Source organism: Panicum virgatum, chromosome 3N, assembly GCF_016808335.1.
Source record: "Panicum virgatum strain AP13 chromosome 3N, P.virgatum_v5, whole genome shotgun sequence".
NCBI lineage: Eukaryota > Viridiplantae > Streptophyta > Magnoliopsida > Poales > Poaceae > Panicum > Panicum virgatum.
Genome location: NC_053147.1, coordinates 24,500,299 through 24,517,577, shown reverse-complemented (window position 1 = coordinate 24,517,577; position 17,279 = coordinate 24,500,299). Strand labels below are relative to the sequence as shown.

The 17,279-nt window shown below is 48.9% G+C and overlaps 1 protein-coding gene and 1 long non-coding RNA gene across 3 annotated transcripts; both read right to left on the bottom strand.

Moving 5' to 3' along the window:
* Window positions 1-825: 825 nt before the first annotated feature.
* LOC120665298 (phosphatidylinositol:ceramide inositolphosphotransferase-like) lies at window positions 826-5,585 on the bottom strand. 2 transcript variants are annotated; one of them, XM_039944824.1, is made up of 12 exons: window positions 5,163-5,585; window positions 4,967-5,056; window positions 3,595-3,681; window positions 3,440-3,508; window positions 2,574-2,654; window positions 2,417-2,488; window positions 2,259-2,319; window positions 2,074-2,176; window positions 1,850-1,945; window positions 1,730-1,776; window positions 1,493-1,638; window positions 826-1,240 (listed from the first exon to the last, which is right to left on the bottom strand). In XM_039944824.1, the coding sequence occupies exons 1-12, from the start codon at window positions 5,187-5,189 to the stop codon at window positions 1,154-1,156; spliced, it is 966 nt and encodes a 321-aa protein (XP_039800758.1). In that variant the 5' UTR covers window positions 5,190-5,585; the 3' UTR covers window positions 826-1,153. The 2 variants fall into 2 exon arrangements, with proteins under 2 accessions (XP_039800758.1, XP_039800759.1); XM_039944825.1 differs by lacking the exon at window positions 5,163-5,585 and having other exon boundaries at window positions 3,595-3,735.
* Window positions 5,586-15,351: 9,766 nt separating this feature from the next.
* Window positions 15,352-16,446, bottom strand: LOC120665297. The gene is made up of 2 exons (XR_005671136.1): window positions 16,319-16,446; window positions 15,352-15,719 (listed from the first exon to the last, which is right to left on the bottom strand). It is a non-coding gene; the product is annotated as an uncharacterized LOC120665297 (long non-coding RNA).
* Window positions 16,447-17,279: the final 833 nt, after the last annotated feature.

Sequence of the window (17,279 nt, the reverse complement as noted above, 5' to 3'; positions counted from 1 at the left end):
ACCGGTACCAAACCGGCCCAAATTCAAAATTCAAATTTAAATTAAAAAAAATGAAAAATTCCAAAAAAAAAATTCTAAAAATACTTCGAGGTGCGACGAATCTAATGGTATCAAATTTTCTCAAAAATTCATTCATTTAGTATAGTTTGCGGGGATTTGAAGTTAAATAAAAAAAATATGCATATAAAAGTATACAAATACAATGTAAAAATATTACAAAAGAGGGTTGGAGGGTTCATTTAGGCTAAAATATGTTATACAGACATTTATTTAGTATACTTTGTGGACATTTGAATTTAAACCAAAAAAGAAAAAAATTTGAATTTGGCCGGTTACCAGTCAAACCGATCGGTTACCAGCCAAACCGGCCGGTAAACCGGTCCGAACCGGTTGAACGGCGAAATTTGAATACAAATTTGAATTCCACCGGTTCCGACCGGTAACCGGCCAAACCGGACCGGTACCGGAGCCCGGCAGTTTTGCCAGACCGGTCGGAAATTAAAACCCTGCTCTAGGCACGCCGCGCACGGCTCTCCACAGCTCACACCGCATGTGCCGCGCTGTGCTCCCATTCCTCAGCCGTATACGCGACGCCAGCAGAAACCACGTGCCGAGCTCCGCTCCTCGCGCGGTCGCTCGGCTGACCGTGCCGTCGCGTGGCCTGCTCGGCTACCAGCGCGGTATAGAAACAGGCAAGCGTGGGAGCTCTTTAGCGCGAAGCCACATCTCGAGTACTCCAGCCATCGGCTAAGGCATCATCGCGCACATCAGCCTTTTCTCCCCAATTGCGCGCATCAGCTAGCGCAAGAGTGGCAAGACCGACGCTATAGCCCGCATGTGTAATCGGATCAATATGTACATCAAGATCAATTTCTTTCTATTTTTCCCTGTGCCGTCCTGAGAAATGTCACTGCAATGAAGGGTGATGCAAAACTGAGCCGTGAAACGCCAGGAGTCTCGGATTCTTGCACAACGCGACGGGGCAGTTCGGGGAGATGCATATGGAACGCTGCGGCTGGAATCTTGGACGGCTTCAGAGCTACAGGCGGAACGGGCGGGGCCCCTCCCGGGCAGTTTTCTCTCGGCCCCCGGAGGATTCTCCTCCGGGCGCCAAGGACAAAGCTCCCGGTGAAAAGCAGATGCCGCCGGCCCCTTATGTGCCGTTGGCAGTGGCTGCCTCGGTGAGCGCGTGATTGGTGTCTTCGTCGTGCTGCCTCCCGTTCATCTGCGCCCGCTGTCGCTGAAAGTCAGGAACATGCATGTCAGCCAAAGTACAGCATCGTGTTGTGAAGCACCACGCACCGGCTGCAATGCCTAGCTAGATGCTTCACACGAGCTCTGGTAGTAATTAACCATAAATCCTCGCACGAGGTTTTGTCGTGATCAAACAAGCTCAGCAGTTAGCAACATAGCATTGTAAATGAAGTCGATCGGTAAAGAGGGCCGCCGGAGAACGACATGTAAAGAGTTGTTAGTAAAGGCTCTACGTTACCCGATCAGTAGGGTCCCCATGGTTCCCGTTCAGTAACTTGTGGAACTCGTCCTTCAGTTTACTGTCTCTCTCTTCCTTCAACCTGATCTCTTTTTCCTTGTTGCTCAACGGAAGCAATGGTACACCAGTAGTCCGATCCGGCATTTCTGCACAAATGTCAGCAATCAGCAAGCCCTGTTACAAAGTGACTATCATGAAGCGCCTCTTTGTCAGTGCTAACGTGACATGAAACACTACCTGGCAGCTTCTTGTCGACAAAGAACACCACTAAATTTACAGTATACCTGCCGTGGAGAGAGACAATTAAACTAAGGCAGTACCCAAATAAGAGATAAGCAGATCTAGAAGTTAACATACCATGCAACAACAACATCAACGGAGTAGTGCTTGCGAGAAGCAATTATAAGAAGACTCTGAACTATAGCCACGAACCAAGCAAGGAACTTAATGAATCTGAAAATGAAATGTCCACAGTTCAGCTTCAGGTTCAGGAATAACAAACTGGGAGAAACTGGGAGAAAGTCAGAACTTTGTAGGGTTCATTCAAAAAGAAAAAGAAAATATCAGTAAAGTATCATCACCTTTTCGAGCCATATTTATGGTATGTTCGGACGAAAACAAGAGTGAAAATCATGTGAGATGAAAATATCAAATCACCGCAACCAAAAAGCACTCCACGAGGAACTGCAAAAGGCAATTCAAAGTGCTGGATTATCAGAAAGAATTCCTTGCAGAATCTACCAACCCAACAAAACGTAAGACTTACAGTTAATCAGGAGAACTTCAAGTACACTGTTTGGTGGTGGAAGAGTTGCCAATGCTGAGCCCTACAGGACAGCACTATATGCCTTCATATATGACTGTGCGGCATGTTTTCACATGCTGTAATCCTGAACACAGCATTAAATGAACCAAAGAGGTTACCTCACGACAGTGATAATTTGGACCTGGGAGCTGGGTCGAATAGAATGTAATAATCCTTAAAAACTGTGAAGCCTAGACAAAAGAGTATGGAATAGAGTTAGTACTTTTTGGACATTCGTAAAAGACAAGGATGAAGAAACTAGGAACCTGTACTTACAACTAAAAAAGCGAGCACCTTGCGCCAGATTAACACGGTATAGAAACGTTTGCTGTGATAAATAAAAGGATGGAATGTCCACTGCACAGAAAGATAATCATGTTGTGAGAACTGAAGCCTGATAAGCAGCATAATATAGAAGATAGTGTCACAGAAAATGCCTGAAGTAAGGACAAATTATACATCTCATAATAAAAAAAAATACAGTATTAAAGATGTTAAACTAAAGAATAACATTCAAATGAAAAGGAATTCCAATGTGCTAAGATGACTTTAGCTTTTTTTTAAAGAAAAGATGACTTTAGTTTTTTTTTTTTAAGAAAAGATCACTTTAGTTCATTACAAACAACACAGAGTAACCATATATCACATTGTAGCACTACAGCAATGGAGGAATATAACGGCAGTTAATGTTTAATTTTTCAGCAAACAAGTTTTTCGCCTTAATTTCAACTTTTTTGCCAGTGTGAAGATGGTAAAGTAAATAACTGACATCAAATAAAAAGAAATTCCAATGTGCTCAGATGACTTTGGGCTCATTAGAAACAATACAGAGTTACCATGTATGACACGTAGCACCACATCAATGGAGAATAATCAGGTTTTAATTTTAAACAAACATGGCAACAATCTACTGTGTATTTCTTATGCAAAACCAGATAAATCCCAGAGCCAACTTTTAGGCTCATACAATACAACATGCCCTCAGTGTTTGTGTTTTCAGTTAATATTTAGTTTGAAGCATTATCTTAACAGGAGAGCAAGAATAAACAAATGATGACACGAGAATACATGCATATAACAATACAAAGATGGACACAGAGTAACAGTAGCAATCTAAGCGGGCAATTGAAAAAGTTACCTACCAACACGAAGGAGAGGAAGATGGAAGAAAATATGCTCTCACTAAGATAACCTTTGTCTTGCCCAAGCTCCTAAAAAGATTCAACGGCAGCCAACTGATTAGTGAGTAGAAATCAACTTCAACCTAATTGGTAAAAAATAGAAGCAATTCACTTACTGGAAGGGCCATAAATCCCAAGTCCTGGAGCAGTGGTCCAGGTCGATGCAAATAATGTACTCCTCGAGCAGCCAATCCATGAATGTACTATTTATAGGCAAAATCATTGTATATGAATCTCCACAGTAATCCATTAATCAACTGAGAAACATAGCTGAATAAGTAACCCTAGGTAACTAAATACACAAAAGAATATGTGAACAATAGGAAATTCTCATCACATTAGGAAAACAAAACCTGCAGAAGGGAAGAAATAATTGACAACTAAAAATTGCATTCTTTGCTCACAAAAGAGAACTAATAGTCACCTAGTAGGTGTAGCTTTTGTAACCATGCCAACTATTTGGACTTTGATTGCCAATTGCGAAAGAGCAGGAGTCAGAAAGAACACTCGATGTAATTTGGCAAAACTTATTTTCAGTAATGTGTGAAACAGCAGTCTCCAAATCCCTGGAGCGGTAACAACCAATGTGGAACAAATGCTGACAGCAAAAGTGCACTTTTCTGTCAAGGAGAGTTGATAGATGCTTAATTTATTCAAAGAAGACATTGATAGATAGGCCTCAGATTATCACAGACCAATGCACTTTGTTAATACAACAGCGCAACTTGATGAGACTCAAGGAGAGTTTGACTAATCCATTGAGATAATAAGTAACACCAATAAAATATTCACAACAAAGGAAATAACAAAAAAAAATGTCTACTTTGATGGCTTAAGAGGTGAAAAGAAAACCTAAATCAGTGCTGACAAACCAGACAGATGTCGGAAAAAGGAAAAGCCAAAATTAATGCTGGTGAACTACAACACACAGAAAGATGTAATGTGTCCGTGAAAGGAGAAGTGCAGTAAACCCAATTCAGGGGAACAATTGCATTGTGACAATTAGACTCTACGACACAAAATATGTCACACGGATGCTACTCAAACCTGACAACATATCTCTCTGTCTCTCCCTCTTTCTCCCTCTCTTTTATTTTGAGAGAAACAAAACAAAATTTGCTCTCCTGTAGTCCACTTCCAAAAACATGAACCCAGAGAATGCAGCGCTATCTAAGAATAGAAATTACTCGTACATAGCTCAGACGTCTAGCACATTGGTTCAATTAGATACGCCTGTGCCAATCATAAATAAACACTACTGGTACAAAAACATACCCTCAAATTCAGATGTGAGAAAAACGCAACAATAATATAAAGCACGAGAAGTTACTTAATGGGAGCGGACCTGATATGTTAAGTAGTAAATTAACACGGCCTAATAATTCAAAACCGCAGGCAGTATCAATCTAGTAATAATAACGAAGCACGCACGAAAATAATAATTCCACCCGTGGCCAGAATCTATGGCAATAAACCTGTGGAGCTCACCTGAAAAATCAGCCCGGCGAGTAGGAGCCCCCACTTGTCGCGCAGGAGCTGCAGCTCCACCGTTATCTCCGCAGTCACCTTCCTCCATACCTACACACCCCAAAAGCAACCCATAAATCCCCACAAGCTTGATCGGCGAAAACCGCACCAAGTAAGCAGCAGCAGCAAAGCCCCCCGCATCGAATCGAGGCGAGACCTTGGACGCCTCCCGCGCTATGTACATCGTCAACTCCGCAGCAGCCCCCGCTCCCACGCCGGCCTGCCTCGCAGCAGCAGCTCCTACTGGGCGCGAGCGCGGTCACTTCCATGCTCTGATCCGCACATCGCGCCTCGCCTCGCCTCCGCGGCGCGGGATCGGCGCCTTCCCGTAGCGCGGAACGGCTCGAAATCGGGGAGAGTCAGAGAGATACGGCGTGCCAAATTCTGGCCCCCGGCTCCTCGAAGCGGCGGGGCACCGGGAGCGGCCGAGGCAGTCAGGCCGTCTCGCGGGGCGGCTGTGGCGGCCGGCGGCTGGCGGTTTGTGAGTCAAGTTGAGAGAGAGGGAGAGAGCTGGAGAGATCGAGAGAAACGAGGGCGGGTCGGGGAAGCGGTGCTGGAGGGGAGGGGGTTTGTGCAAAAAGAAGGCGAGTGGGGTGATCAAGGTCGTGGGGCTTCCGAACTGCCCCCTTTTGGCACGGGGCGGTTAGAAATCCGCAAGGCGTGAGGCGCTCGCCCTGATGCATGTGTGCGTCAGTTTTTTTCATTTTTTTTTGAAAGAAGAATTTTTTGTTTCTTTTTCTCAAGCCACGCACGCAGCCATGTGCCCAAGGCCGGAGCAAACTCTTTGCTAGGCGCAGGCGAGGGCGAGGCAACCATGTGCTCGGCTGCTCAAGAAAATACGAGGAAGTTTGGTGCTTGATCCCCAGTTGCTGCAACCGGAGTTCGCTATCGGTCGCCGTCACGCGCCAAGGATGTTAGCACGGAGGATGAACCTTCATTTCTGTAGTGGAATTTCGTGGTCAGCATCCGTGTGAGCGATCCGCCAAAACATGGTGCTTCAAAATTGTTTCTTCAAGAAAAAGCTACTGGAAAGCGAGCACCCCGGAGCTCCATCGAGATCAACAAAAATATTGTAAGACCCGCACGGGAAAGCGTATACCCTCACAAATGAAGAATCCGATGTGTCCACTCAGGCCTACAAAGGGACTCCGTCACGTCTTTTGGACCCGGCGATCGTCATACGTATTTGCGAACAGGCCTCGCGCTCCAGAGTGGAGCAGGCGGTTGGCCGGGGCCCGCCCCCGCCCCCGCGGAGAGGAGACCAGTAGAGGCCCAGGTCGAGCGCCATGTCCCTGCCGCGGACACCGACCCGAGCTCCACAAGGTGACGCCGGGATCACGGCGGCGCGCGCGACGCCACCAGCTCCAAAGGCGGCCCGGTGTGCGGCTGCGTCTGCGTCGGCGACCCGATGCGAGCGAATCTTTTTTTTTTCCTTTTTGGCGGCGGACTGAGTAGAATACAGGCATACAGCCGCCTACCTGGCACATGCGGACATGCGGTGGCGGTGGCGCGGATGTGTAGGGGCGCCCGGCGCTGGACACAGCGAACAGCGATGCGGCACATGGTCATCCACGCCGGAAACGGCTGGTCTCCGTGCCTACGGGGAGAGATCGCCGATCCGCGCCGGGACGAGACAGAAACGATGACGCGCGAGGTCACGACCTGCGGCAGCCCAACGTGCTTGCCGCTTCGACGGGCCTACCGCCGCCTACGGTGTCCGGTGACCCGAGGGATCGGTTGGGGGGACGCCATGGATGATGGGACCGCCGGAGGAAACTGGCTGCTTTCAAAATTTTATAAAATTTTTCATCACATCAAATTTTTAAACGCATGCATGAAATATTAAATGTAGCTAAATAAAATAACTAATTACACAGTTTGTCCATAATTTGCGAGACGAATCTTTTGAGTCTAGTTAACCTATAACGGGACAATAATTACTAAATACAAACGAAAGTGCTATAATATTTTACATTTAAAATTTTATACATCTAAAGTTCTAAACAAAGGGCCTGCTCTGGCACTGCTGCAGAGCTGGGACAGGTCTGCTGGTACTGGAGTGATGTGAATTTTTGCCCGGAGGTGCCGGTGCGCTTGGTGTAGACACCACGCTTTCAGACGCGGAATCATCGGCGACTTGATATGGTGATGTCTTTGAGTAATTGCCATTTGCTTCCTGGGTGGAGTTTTAATTAAAAACTGATCTTGCACGGGAATAACCGAGATCTCCGCTTATATCAAATCATCAGAGGAAACACAAAGGAGATGTCAGCATGGGTTCCTATCCTGACTCGCTGGCCTTGAGAGAATTTTCAGAAAACCCGTGTGGCAGTCAGCAGTCAGGAAGGAGGTAGTTGTGTCAACAAGAACCGTCAGCAGTCAGTTTAACCACGTGACATCGGAATTCCTGCGAGGGAGAGGCGAAAGGTCAACTTTGATTCGAGCACAGGAAGGCAGGAAGCACAATTGTAGAATCCCACTCGTACGGCCTCCTGTGTTAAAAATGGTCCAGTCGAACAAGACCATTCCGAATTCTCACTTGCAGCGTGTAAGTGGAAGAAACCCATAGTTTCCCCCCGTTTGAAGTCAACAACTGTTGGTTCTCACTACGTTTCTGAAAAGTCCGTATCCGTATGCTTCTTCAGCAAGAAGAGTGCTGCTACCAGCCTACCATTACCAAAGCACACCGAGGCCGTAGAGAACGAGCACAAAAACGAAAAAAAAAACCCATAGATTTCTCTGTTCAGAAAAATGAAGCAAATCCTTTGCTTCATGTTGCTGTTGCCATCTCCAACAGGCAACAGTCTGTGTCAACGGATGATGCAAGCTCCTGCGTCACCGATCTTTATCCAACATTCCCAAGTCACAGAGATGATGATGGATGGCTTGAGCCTTGAGGTGATCGCCAACAGGTAGTCCACTAGGCTGTTTCCATCAACTGACACGATCTCCTCGCCTGAACAACCTGCTAATGCTCAAGCTTCTTCCTGAATTGTACAGTTGTGCTCCTATCCCTTCATGCCATGAAAGTGGAGCAGGTAGACGCTGACGATGATTTCAACCGAATCCAGATATTGCTGCGCTACCGGGAATGATGGATGCAAGAGCTGCTAAAAGTTCGTAACCGTGCGTATGAAATCAAAAGCTGCGTTTCATCCATTCAAAGGTGGATCAAACTCGGTTGCCATGGCCGTAAGCCCGTAGCCGCTGCTGTGTTGGTACTGGCGCATTGCAAGGACACACAACATTTCAGGTCCGCATCTCTCCTCGAGTCAAGACCATGTTCGTTCGGAACATGATGTTTTTTTCGTCGTCTTCTCTTCGCTGTATCTCTTGGGCCGGCTGGGCCATTAAAGAATACGTATTTCGGAAACAAATTTCGACATGGATTGCAAGCGAATTCGGAACACCTCAGTAGAAATTAGGGCATGCCCTCTGTAGCTCCAGCCTCCAAACTCTCCGTCACAAATAGCCCTGCTAGTGATTTGCGTTGAAATGGATTTAATGGATTGAGTTTTGATATGGATTGTGTTTGGGTAGATTCAAATGGGTTGTATTAGCTAATGGGGTGAGGTGGAGCAGGTTCTATGTAAATATGGATTGGAGTGGATTGGGATGGGCTGAAATGGATTATTTATGCACAACAATATGACTATATATAAATGTCGGTCCCGTAAGAGCCGGACCCTAAAAATAAAATCTCATGTTCATATTATAAAATTTTATCAAAATTGAATGAAATTTGTTGGAGATGGCTCAGTATGACTAGCAGCTACTTTGTGCAAAGCAGTGTGGCTAAAATTACATGTGGGTCCAACGTCAAGAGCCGGACCTTGAAAATAAAACCTCGCGTTCACACTATAAAATTTTATCGAAATTGACTGAAATTTATTGTAGATGACTTAGTATAACTAGGAGCTACTCTGTACAAAGTAGCGTGGCTAGAATTACACATGGGTCCCACGTCAAAAGCCGGACCTAGAAGTAAAACCTCGCATTCACACTATAAAATTTTATCGAAATTAACCGAAATTTGTTGGAGATGGCTCGGTATAGCTGACAGATACTCTGTGCAAAACGGTATGACAAAATCTACTCTATAAATTCTTTTTGGGAAACTGATTTTTATTGGATTGTAACTATAGTTTGGCTAATAGTTTATTACATCATGAGCTGAAATGTTTGGGTTGCATAGGTTTGTAGTGGTGGTGGTTTGGAGTGGTGTGGATAATATTAATTTCTCTAGTGAGAATAGATTGGTGTGGGGCTAGTCACAAAACAGCGATGGCTATTTTACGGTCGACCGTACGGAAAGAGTTCGTACGGTCGATTTTCCGATAGTTACTTTTTTTTTCTATTTTTAGTAACCTTTTTTGTCGTTTTTGTATTTTTCAAGTAAAATTTGGTGGTGTAAAAAAATTTCAAGAAAAATTTTTGGTGTGATAAAAAATTTACGAGAAAAATTTGACAGAGAGATATTTATGAAATAAAATTTTTGATGATTTTTATCAATTGTTAAAAAAATTCAAGAGAGATGGAAAAAATTCTAAAGAGATAGAAAAAAATAACGAGAAAAAATTTGTGCAAAAATCAATTGAAAAAAATTACATCAAAACAATTGAGATAGAAAATGTTTTATTCAGATTATAAAAAAAAGAAAAAAATAACCCGGCGGCGGCGCCTCCTCCGCGCCACCGGCTTGCCGCGCCGCCTCCGCTCCTCGCCGCCACCTCCGTTGCCGGCCCGCCGAGCCTCCCCACTGTGCCGCCGCTGCGCCGCTCGCCCTGGGGGCGGAGCTCGCCGCGCCGCCGCCGCGTCGCTCGCCTGGGGGCACGGAGCTCCCCAGCGCCGCTCGCCGGGGAGCGCCGCCGGCGCCTGGATCCAGATCCAGAAGGAGAAAGAGAAAAGGAGATAGAGGAGGAAGGGAGTGGGTGAGAAGGAGGGGGGATCACGGGAGTGGGATATACAGTGGGAGAGATGATATATGAGGACAGTGGGGCCCACCATGTGCTGTGGTGGAAAAAATCGACCAGAAGGAAGGAAACTTAGACCCTATTCTGCTCCAGCGGCCTCCAGCCAGCCAGCAGTGTTTTCCTCTCACATCACTCTAGCAGCAGCCTCTAGCACCAGTCAGGCAATAGTATTTTCCTCTCACACCGCTCCAGCAGCAGCTTCCAGCACCAGCCAAAAAAACAGTGCCTTGAACCGTAAACTCAACATCGGCTCACAAAACCGACGAGGCTGATATGAAAACAAGACCGACGAGGCTGAAGATGGAAACAAGTTGCTGAAAAACTCCGAAGAGGCTGAGGAAAGCTGGTCAGCTTAGAAGTTGAAGAAGAACTGTTCCTGTAACGGAATGTACAGCCAATGAAGCCCAGTTCCAAGTACTGCTGGCCCAATTTGGGGATAGCCAACTAGCTGGGCCATGCGGCCTGTAATGCGCTTACTAGTATATGTCGTCATTTCGGAGGGAAAGAAAGGAATTACCTCGAATTATTATTCTGGGCCAGACACTTGTGAGCGAGTGTGATACAGTAGACACACAAACTCCTAACATGGGCCATCCCAAAAGAAACAAAACATTGGAGAACAGGCTTTGCTTGGATAACAGCTTTTTTTAGGAGCAGCTTGGATAACTTCTAGGACGCGGCCCTGGTTAAGATAGGCTAGGCCCAGCCGCAAAGCCCATTTACAAACAAATCACGGCTGCTCCTCCGATCGATCCATAGGCCTGAATGAGCGCAAACACATCCTAAACATACTCGTGGCATCGACATACTAGTACAACGCACCGACCCGCGCTCGCATCGGACTTGCTCGTGGCATGCCTCCGGCCACGGCCAATCGCAACCACAGTTCGCCGGCGACGTCGCAGTCGGGGCACCTGTCGTCGCGCACCGGCGCACGCCCGCACGAGCTCACGAAACCGGCGCCGACCCCCCGCCCGCGGCCGAGGGGCGGAACCCGGAATCGAGATAGCCGAGGCGTGAAGCATACGCGTTCGCCGGGAGCGCGCGCGCGTACGTGCACCCGAAGCGAAAGACGCGGCGCGGGGCGCGTTTTCTTGCACCCCTCACCTTCCGTCCCGTCCCGTGCGCGCGCCCGCGGTTTCTCGGCGCCGGACGGCACGCTGCCGTCGGCGCGGCGAAAACTGCCATCATACCGACAGGCGACAGGACGCCCGTGCCTCGCACACTAGCTGCTGCCTGCCCGAATCCAGCAATGTCTGGGCCCCCGGCGCGGACCGAATTCAGTGGAGTGCGGCGATGCCCGGCCGTGGGAGAGCTCGAGCACGGGATCAAGGAGGTGAGCTCCGAGGGCACGTCAGGCTTGCCTGATGGTCTGAGACTGCTGCACTCACTGAGGGGGCCGTTTTCCCAAAAATTTTTGACCAAAAAATTTTGTCTTCCCTTTAAACACATGCCTGAAACATTAAATATATTTAAATAATAAAACTAATTACACAGTTTAGATGTATACGATGAGACAGAATCTTTTGAGCCTAATTTATACGTGATTAGCTATAAGTACTACAGTAACCCATATGTGCTAATAATGCAGTCAAAGACCTCAAAAGATTCGTCTCGCGATTTCCAAACGAGTTTTGAAATTAATTTTTTAATTAGTGCCCGAAAAATCCTCCCGACATCTAATCAAACAATCGATGTAACCTTTAAACTAAATTTTTTCACTGACTAAACACCCGCTAAAGAAGACCTGACTGCATAGCGATTAGCGCTATGATTAAGGTCCAGCTTGCGGAGGAGCCGACAGCCGCCGTCGCTGACAGCGTGCCGCTGAACAGCTACCACCTGCCGGTGCGGCCTTTGCCATGTTCGGCAAGGCAACAGCAGTCGCAAAAACAGAAGCACCACCCTGTACAAGGAGTACAGTACTATCTTCCTAGGTTCCGATCACCTCGCCGACGCCCGCTGGCAGGTGGGCCCAACGGCAGTGCACCCCATCGGGCAAGAGGCCCAGGCTGTCGACCTCCATTCATGGCTTGAAACAAATCCTCCTCACACTTATAGCCAGCCAGGAGGTCCTACTCTAGTATTATCATACTGATCACAACCCAAGACTAGCAGTGGCCTGGTACTGCAAAATGGAATCCTCGGTACAACTAGAACGTGACCTGTTTTTTAACTTTTATTTGTATTATATGAAACTTTGTATATTATTTTGTTGATGTTTTTTTTGAAAGAAGGGGTAAGATAGTTTATTAGGGAGGGCGGAGCACAATTATTGCGTTACTTAATGTATTTTCGAAAATATGTTTTAATTAGTAGACGCATTATTTTTTTAGGATGTAGAGGTTATATTAAAATACGATGCATAATTGTGGACGTAGCATGAGAAGCCATAGAAGAATGATGCTCGAATTGTATGTATAATGTTGTTATAGTAGTAACGATTGGAACATATTCTAGTTGGTGTAAATTTATTTAATACGTGGAATAAGAATGTACGTAGTTTGATGTATTTTTTTTAGGATTGTAATGTAGGTGGGATGAATATGCCAATTCGTTATCTTCGTATTATTTTTATTCGGATGTCAGAGCTATAGTTTTTCCTATTTTTCTTTTTTCACTTTTTTCTCTTTTTTTCTTTCACCCTTTTCCTTTTCCTATTTTCTTTTTTTTCTCTCTCTCTTTTCTCTCTTCTTTATTTCTCCCTTCCTATCATCTCTCTCTCGATCTCCGCCGCCCTCTCCCCCTCCCCAGCTTCCTCGGCCGCCCCCTCCCCCTCCCCCTCCCTATGCCCTCCACCGCCTCCTCCAGGGCGAGCAGGGCCGCGCCGCCCCCTCCCTCTTCCCTCCTCCCTGCTCCGTCCCCGGCCGGGAGCGCCGCAACTCCCTTCCTCCTTCCCAAGCCGCGTGTGCCTCCTCCCTCCCCGGCCGCGAGCGGCGCGCCACCCCGGCCCTCCTCCGGCCCGCCTCGCCCCTTCCTCTTCATCCACGAGCGCGCGGCATCGAGTGGCCCGCTCCTCCTTGCTCCCCAACCTCTCGATGGCCATGGCGGTGGCGGGGCCGGATCCGCGCAGGGCTTGCGGCGGCGGCGGCGTTGGAGGTAGCGGGGCTCTGTCCGGGTCCTCCGCCGCCCCTTCCTCTCTCTCTTCGGCCATGGCATTCGCGCGCCGACGGGGCCGGGGCGGCGGGAGCTTCGCTTCCGCGGGTGCGCAACGCGCCGGCCGCTAGCGCCTGGCGGCCATGGCAGGTCCGCGCGGGGCCATGGCGGCGGTGGCAGCCTCGAGTGCGCCTGGACGCGGCCCTGGAGCTCCCTCACGGCAGGATTCGTGCGGGGTGCGGCGTCTCCTCCCTCCCGGCCGGTGCCTCCCTCTCCGGCCATGGAGGTAGCGGCAGTGGCGGCACGAGGCCGCGCCGCCCCGGCCCTCCTCCCTCCTCGGCAGCGAGTGCCGCGCCGCCCCAGCCCACCTCGCCCCCTTCCTCTCCATCCGCGAGCGCGCAGCCTCTAGCGGCCCGGACCTCGCTGCGGCAGCGTGGCCTCGAGCTCGGCCTGCGTGGCGCGGCGGCGTGGCCTCGAGCTCGGCCCACGCGGCCTCGAGCTCAGCGGGGCCCCGGGCGACAGCGAGGAGCTCGCGGCGGCGGCGTACGGGCCTCGGCGTCTGGCTGCCCTTTCTCTCCCTCCTCTCCCTCTACCTCTATCTCTCTCTCCTGCGGCGGTCGGATCCAGCCGGACCTCGGGCGGGTTGCGGGCGCGCGCGGCGCCCTGCGGACGCGAGGAGCCTGGGCCTGCGCTGCGAGGAGCCGGCAGGGCGTGGCCTCACCCAGCGGCGGCGAGGAGCGGGCCTCGGGGAGGATGGGCTGGGCCAGCCGCCGGCCGTTGGTCGCCGGATGGACGGGCACGATTTTTTTTTGTTGGCGTGGCCACGCTCTGCTTCCTTCTTTTGGTGCGGAAATCGTATTGTAAGATTAGCTGTCATCTTAAGAACAAGCACGTACTGACAGGAGTACCCACTGCCACTAAAGATCGAGCGGGGAGATTATTACAAAATAAAAAAGGCTAAACCCTCCGGTGGATTTGTTTTCACTTACCGGTTGCCAAAAGGAGCAGCGTGGGCCCAGCAGGGTCCCCCCAAGTGTGAACTGGGAAGGCCGCGAGGTTAATTAACTGGGCTGTCCCCCTGGGCTCAAGCTGTTGCTCGGTCCCCACGGCGCGGCCGGATGCGAAGACGCCGACGACGTGGTCTTCGGAGAGAAAAGGAAAAATGGCCCGGGGCTGCTGGCTGTGGCTGGTCCAACAGCTAGCACCAGCCCGGCAAACCGCTGGCGGGGGATGAAGTGTCAGTGTGACAGAGTGTCACGCCGCCGATCGGAGATCCAGGGAGGGGGGCGGATACCTAGGAACGAACGAACCAGCCGCCCTTCTCATTCGCTTTGCCGGCGTGGCGGTGGCGGCGCTGCCCTGTTCACATTTTCTACCGCTGCTCCACTCTGCCTCGCTTCAAACGTACTACTAGTGTATTTGTTTTAAAAAGAAAATAGAAATGTAAGTAGGGTACAATTTTGTAACGCGACAGGGGGGAACAGGATTATCATGAGCATTGTTGGGGCAGGGGACGAGAGGGATAGAGGACCAGCAGGCAGGTGAACGAGCCAGCTGCTCCTTATCATGGGTGACGGCGACTCAGCTCGATAACTAAAATTTTGCACCGGCGGATCGGGTTACCGACAAATGGACTAGTACGCGCGGAAGCAAGTCATGGCTGTCACTTGCCAGGTTGGTTGCGTTGCGCACGTAACGCGACTGCGCCAAACGGCAGTGAGTCAGTCGTCAGTGCCAGGGCCCAGGGCCGAGGGCTTCCGGGCTCCGGCGGTTGGTGCTAGGGTTGCAAGCGGGGCGGCTGCCCGCCCCGCGTCCGCACAAGCCGCAAGCGCTTTTGCGGGGCGAAGCGGCTGCCCACATGCCGCCGCATAATTTTTGCGGGAGTTTGCGGCAGCCCGCTTGCGCATAGAATATTTGCGGGGCCACTGCGCTGCTTCTACCGCCGCATGAGTATAGTCACTTCGCATGCGCTAGACAGAGTTAACTAGCTCAAATGCAAAGAGGCTGTCTACCTGTCATTCGTGTTTGAGGGCCATCTGACACCGGTTGTTTCCCATCAACAAAACACACGAAAATTGACATGGGTGGAAATTGGGTGTTTCAGATGAAGTTCACACCTGAAATTTTTTTGTCATCTGATTCAGATCAAACATCTTAGAAGCATTCACGTTTACTTGACAGCATAAAACTAGCATAAACTGATGTAACTGACACAAATTAGAAAAAAAATTGCACTATCAACACACTCGACTGATAGTTAAGATAACTGTAAAAACAGAGCTGAAAACACCATTCATGAACGAAGCAGTGCTAAGATACAAACAGATTATGAATTCTGTCATAAAGAGGTGCCATAGTAGTATAGTACTGATGGACACAGAAAATGACCCAGATTCTAGGACACTGACTCAAACATAAAAAACTATCAAACTTCATTATAAAATCGAAACCCCACGCTTGCACTTCTTCTACTCATCAGGCTTGCCGATGTGAGAGACAGGAGGCATCATTGACAGGGTGGTGGTTGTCCCAATCAGAAATGCAAAGGAAAGATCTCCTTGATGCACCTTGTAGCCAACAATTCTGTACTCAAACTCTTTGCACTTGCTCAACTGATGAACAAGCAGCATATTATTTCATCCTTCCTACAAACAAGAGACTGTTTTTAATACAAAAAAGATCCTCAAAATGACAGTATCAGAACACCAAGCTGACGGTTAGATGACTACTGTAAGAACAATGTGCATGATCAGAAAAGTGCATAGTGGAGACAGACCATAGTAGTATTGATGCTAGTAACAAAATCACGTTTTGGTGCTAGAAGATTGACATGTTTACTCATTTGCTAGTATATATCAGACAAGAAAGATTACTAGCCATAGTATATAACAAAATCACTAGCCAATGGATGTGATGTCAGAGCGACAGTTTTTTCTTTTTGAAATAAAAGAACAAGTTTATGTTAACCACTTCAGAGATATGGCACAAAATTTGTGCTGCTACCACACAAATAAATGGTGCAGTTTTCTCCTCATTATAGAAAACACATTTATTTCATAAAGGTAATACTCAGTGCCTTGTAGTAATTTGTGCTGGTGCCCTTGTTCCAGCCGTCCTTCCCTAGCTTTTTCCAACCTTCATCCCAAATTAAACAAAATCCTTTTATGGATGAACAGAAAAATAAGAGGAATTGAAAATCCAGCATGAGAATCATCTAGACCGGGAGGAGGAAGGGAGATCTTACACTTGGCGCACACCATCGCCGCAACCACTTGCACTGACTCCTCTTTGTTCTTGTGGAGGGGGTTGGGGGATAGGATGACAACGAGAGGGAAGAAGAGGTGAGAATGGAGCGTCGATAACAGTTGATTCAGCGGCGGTTGGTGGCAGCAGCACACAAGCGGGCGGCGGCGCGCAAGACGGCGACGCCATGGGCGCACTCTCTCCCAAGGTTTACCAAACCGGTGGGAACCGGTCCGGTTTGGTCCGGTACCCAACCGGCCAAAATTCAAAATTTAAATTTAAATTTCAAAAAATAAAAAATTCCCAAAAAATTCCTAAAAATACTTCAAGGTGCAATGAATCTAATAGTGTCAAATTTTCTCAAAAAATTGTTCATTTAGTATAGTTTGTGGGGATTTAAAGTTAAATCAAAAAAGAAAAGAAAAAAATGGGCCGGCCCATTAAGGCCCATCGGTCAAACCGGTCAAACCGGCCGGTAAACCGGTTGCACGGGAGCTTTTGAATTTGGGTTTGAATTCAAACCGGTCAAACCGACCGGTAAACCGGTAAAACCAGCCGGTAAACCGGTCGCAACCGGTTGCACGGGATTTTTTGAATTATTTGAATTTGGATTTGAATTCAACCGGTTTCCACCGGTCCGGTAAACCGCTACCGGAGGGCGGCGGTTTGACCGGACCGGTCGGTTTGGTTAACCCTGCTCTCTCCTCGATCTCAGCTTGGATGCCCTCTCTCCCCTTCCCCTGTCCCCTGGGATGCAAGCGGGGCGAGGCGGCCCCTGCGAGGAAGGAGAGGAGGGGGCCGTGTCGACGGCAAGGAGGAGGAGGAGGAGGAGGAGGGGGCCGCGGCGCCGTTCCGACCATAGCCAGGAAGGAGGACGAAGCGGCGCAAGTGAATCTTGCGGAGGCGGCGCATGCAAGCGGTGGAAGCCTTCTCTGATTTGTTTTTGCGGGCTTTGCGGCGCC